At 36.3% G+C, this 3983-nt stretch overlaps 1 protein-coding gene across 1 annotated transcript; it reads right to left on the bottom strand.

Annotated features, from left to right (window-relative positions):
- Positions 1 to 1227: 1227 nt before the first annotated feature.
- Positions 1228 to 3235, bottom strand: LOC146526605 (uncharacterized). Its single transcript, XM_085206940.1, has 3 exons — positions 1753 to 3235; positions 1403 to 1482; positions 1228 to 1302 (listed from the first exon to the last, which is right to left on the bottom strand). Exons 1-3 carry the CDS (start codon positions 3233 to 3235, stop codon positions 1228 to 1230), a joined length of 1638 nt encoding a protein of 545 aa, XP_085063066.1.
- Positions 3236 to 3983: the final 748 nt, after the last annotated feature.

The following is a 3983-nucleotide window of genomic DNA, read 5'->3' as shown; positions in this document are numbered from 1 at the left end:
TTACAGGATATGTAGAACACAAACGCAGAACGGTGCAAAAAGCATTGTATTACTTATAATAATAAAATAAAATATCTTCTACAAACATATACCTAACTACTTACTATGATTACTTTAATATAAACATATATATTAATAATATTACATATATAGATACACATATATATATATATACATATATATACATAGATACATATATACATAGATACATATATACACAGATACACAAATATTCATACATAAACTAAGTGTAATAAAATCAGTTTATAGACTGTTCCAGGTAGTATTGTTTAAGACGACGTTTAAATATTCCAACCGTCTGAGATTTTCTGATATTCACCGGCAGCTCATTCCAGAGCTTTACTGTCTTGACAGTAAAGGAGTCACCATAGCATTTCGATCGGGACAAAGGTGTTTGAAGGAGGTTGTCAGTGCGGGAACGGAGACATTGGACATGAAAGGAATTCGACCCTAAGAACTTAAACCGTTCTTTAAGGTACGAAGGAGTAATAGGATGAAAAAGGATGGTATAAAGGAGAGTGAGGGAATGTAGATTACGCCTGTATTTTATTGAGAGCCATTTCAGTTGAGCACGAAACTGTGACACATGGTCGTACTTTTTAAGTCCAAATATAAATCTTATTATAGCATTTTGCAGACGCTCGAGCTTATTAAGCAGTTGCTGAGACAAATCCAGATAGCAAGAATCGGCGTAATCTAGAATGGGAAGGAGAAGAGTGTGGGCTAAGGATATTTTGGTTTTCAATGGTAAGAGGTTCTTCCATCTTCTTAGTCCCCCTAAGGCGGAGAAAACCCTACGACTAAGCTCAGAAACGCGGGGTGACCAGGAAAATGTGCTATCCATTCTGATCCCCAAGTTCACAACACTCTCACTAGGCTCTAAACATATATTATCAAGCGAAACCGATGGTAGAGGTACATGTAATTTAAACAGTTGTTTAGAGTTTCCAAAAATACATAGCTGAGATTTATTTGGGTTTAAAGAAAGCCCAAATGTTTTACACCAGATACTTATTAGCTGAAGGTCGGAGTTAATTTTAGCAACCGCGCTAGAAATTTCATTCGTGGCTACGGTTGTATAAATTTGTAAATCATCAGCGTAAAGATGATAAGAAGACGATATATGTGGAGTGAGAGTGTTAATGAAAATGGAAAAAAGGAGGGGAGACAGCACACCACCCTGAGGCACGCCAGCGCTAATATAGCTTAGTGAGGATTGTCTACCATCCAGTATGACACTCTGTCTGCGGCCGCGAAGGTATGAAGAAAACCATTCAGTAGCTGTTGAGGAAAAATTTATGGACTTTAATATGGCTAGCAATATATCAAAGTCAACAGAATTGAAGGCATTTGAAAAGTCTAGCAGAACAAGTAGAGTAACTTGCTGGTTGTCAATACCGAATCGAATATCATCACAGACTTTATTAAGTGCAGTTACTGTGCTATGTCCAGGGCGGAAACCTGATTGGAAAGGGGAAAGGATATTATTATTATGTAAAAATAAGTATAGTTGTTCATGAACAATACGTTCGAGGACTTTGGACAGGAAGGGAAGAATGGAAATCGGCCTATGGTTAGAGAAGGATGTTGGATTGGACGTTTTGGATGTTTTTGGGATAGGGATCACTAGTGCATGGCGCCAAGCATCAGGAAATTCACTGGACGAAAGGGAGAAGTTAAAGATATGGGATAAGACAGGAAGAACATAATTAAGCGATAATATAATCATACGACGACTAATATTATCATAGCCAGTAGCATCCGATTTAATGGCTATCACGTGCTTACGGATTTGTGCCGTAGAGATGGGTTTGAAAAGGAAAGGAGGTGAAGGATTCGGAAGTAATGACAGTGATTGAAGGGTGTTTAATTTAGTGATGTCGTCCATCTTATTGACATTCGTAAAGAAATTATTCAGTGAATCTAAATCCATGCAGTTGCTTAAGATTGGTGTATGCCGAGTGCGTCTACCTCCTATTCCCATCGCATTCAGAAATTTCCAAGTTTTTGCAGGACTCCTGGGGTCTATAGATGTAAAAATATGGTTACGTCGCGCATCTCTGCAAGCCTTGTTACATCTGTTCCGTAGTTTTTTGTACCTCTGAAGATTTGCATCCGTAGGATTCATTTTGTATTTGGACTTTGCAGTATTTCGTTTGACCATAAGTATCTTAATATCTTGCGTTAACCACGGAGCAGGGAGATGTTTTATTTTTATTGGTCGAAGCGGCGCGTGAATGTCGAAAAGCTCAATTAATATGGAATTAAAAATATTTAATTTATCATTAATAGTACCTGCATTAAAAATGCAATCCCAGTCAATACGACTAAGATCACTCATAAATTTTTCGTTGTCGATGTTATTGAAGGATCTTCGCATCACTACCGTTGGCTTTAGCTTGGGTGGTCGTATTTTGTATGATAGGTAAACGAGGTCGTGATAGGAGAACGCTTCCGCTGAGATTTGTCCGAAGGTAGCTACGCGCTCGTTTGATGAGACAACCATGAGGTCCAGCAAGGATGGCACGCAACCAGGGAAGAGGTGGGTTGCATTCGTCGGAAGGATATTTAGGTTAGAGCTATTGATTATGGTTTTAAGCCGAGTTGAGCGTGTGTCTTTCTTAACGAGACATGTGTTAAAGTCACCCATTATGATGGAGTGGTCAACTTCTGGCACATACTTTTCTAAAAGAATCTTAAACGAATCAAAATAATTCACATGTAAGGTGGGACTATAAAAGACACCAAGTAACATCTTAAGAGTGCCAAATAGGACCTCTATAAAGATATGTTCCGATGAATTTGAGTAAGCTGAAGGCGATTTATCTAATATTGAAAAGGGAATGTGGCTCCTAAGATAAATAGCTACTCCCCCTCCACCTTTCCCTGTCCTATCGTTTCGTATCAGGTGAAAACCCGGTAGGGCATATGCAGTTGATGGTAAACTGGGTTTGAGAAATGTCTCAGATACGAGTACTGCATGAACATCTCTTACATTAAATGAGTCAAGGAGGTCTGGATAATGGGCTGGTATGCTTTGCGCATTGATGTGGACTACATTAAAATTTTTTGAAAAGTTTTTAAGTTTGCTGTCTAATATTGAGTTGAGAGGATCAGATATGCTATGGCAACTATCGTCGGATGTTGTAGAAACGCACTGGTGAAAAGAATTATCAGATATACTACCACTATAAACACTATCATTATTATGCATACTAACAATAACTTAATATTAATACACAAATAATATAAACGTATATATTATATTATATTTAAATATAGATAATATAAATATATATATAAAAATTATAATAATAATAATAATATTGATATATATAAATATTAATGACAATGTATATAAAATAATATTAAATAAAATAGAACTGTAATGCGACACTTTGTTCAACCGTCAGCAGTATTTTAAAGTTGACTACTATAATAAAAAAAAATAAAAGAAAAATTACATAAATACACAAGACTTGTTATCGTATAACGAAACGATTTTAGCGGCATATATTATCTATCACTATGTAGATGTCGACTGTCATTATTGCGTTTGTTTATATCGCTTAACAAAAAGAAAATGAAAATAGTGGGTAAACTTACATATAGTTAACTAAAAACAAGATTATTGAATATTAAGAACCAAACAAATAGTAGATAAGTGTGGACTAAAAAAAAAAAAGAAAAAAAACAAAAACATATAACTTAATAGGAAAAACCCACTTCACTAAATCGTGAAACAGAAGCGTAAACAAACAGGTTACTTTTTTACAACTCTTCTCATTGGACGAACAGTTGGCTTGGCTGCAGCAGCTGACTTGACAGTAGTGGGAGCGCATGTACCTTGACTTCGAGGTTCTAAATTGGTGGATATACAATCAAGTTCCGCACAGTGAACTATAGTATGACGCTTACCGTCCGGGCCAATAACAATTACAAAGCCGTCTTTTGTCCAGCAT

Source organism: Heliconius melpomene, unplaced genomic scaffold, assembly GCF_056956725.1.
Source record: "Heliconius melpomene rosina isolate 202511_hmr_F unplaced genomic scaffold, ASM5695672v1 ptg000036l, whole genome shotgun sequence".
In the NCBI taxonomy this organism is placed as follows: domain Eukaryota; kingdom Metazoa; phylum Arthropoda; class Insecta; order Lepidoptera; family Nymphalidae; genus Heliconius; species Heliconius melpomene.
This window is presented reverse-complemented; position numbering and strand designations above follow the sequence as displayed.

What these genes read in the sequence shown, in the direction of transcription:
- LOC146526605 (XM_085206940.1), bottom strand. Translation starts at nt 3,235, where the DNA reads ATGCATAATAATGATAGTGTTTATAGTGGTAGTATATCTGATAATTCT. An exon ending in CTATGATAATATTAGTCGTC is followed by an intron (nt 1,483 to 1,752) that starts GTATGATTATAT and finishes CTTTCCAATCAG; the next exon opens with GTTTCCGCCCTGGACATAGC. An exon ending in TCGGTATTGACAACCAGCAA is followed by an intron (nt 1,303 to 1,402) that starts GTTACTCTACTT and finishes TTTCCTCAACAG; the next exon opens with CTACTGAATGGTTTTCTTCA.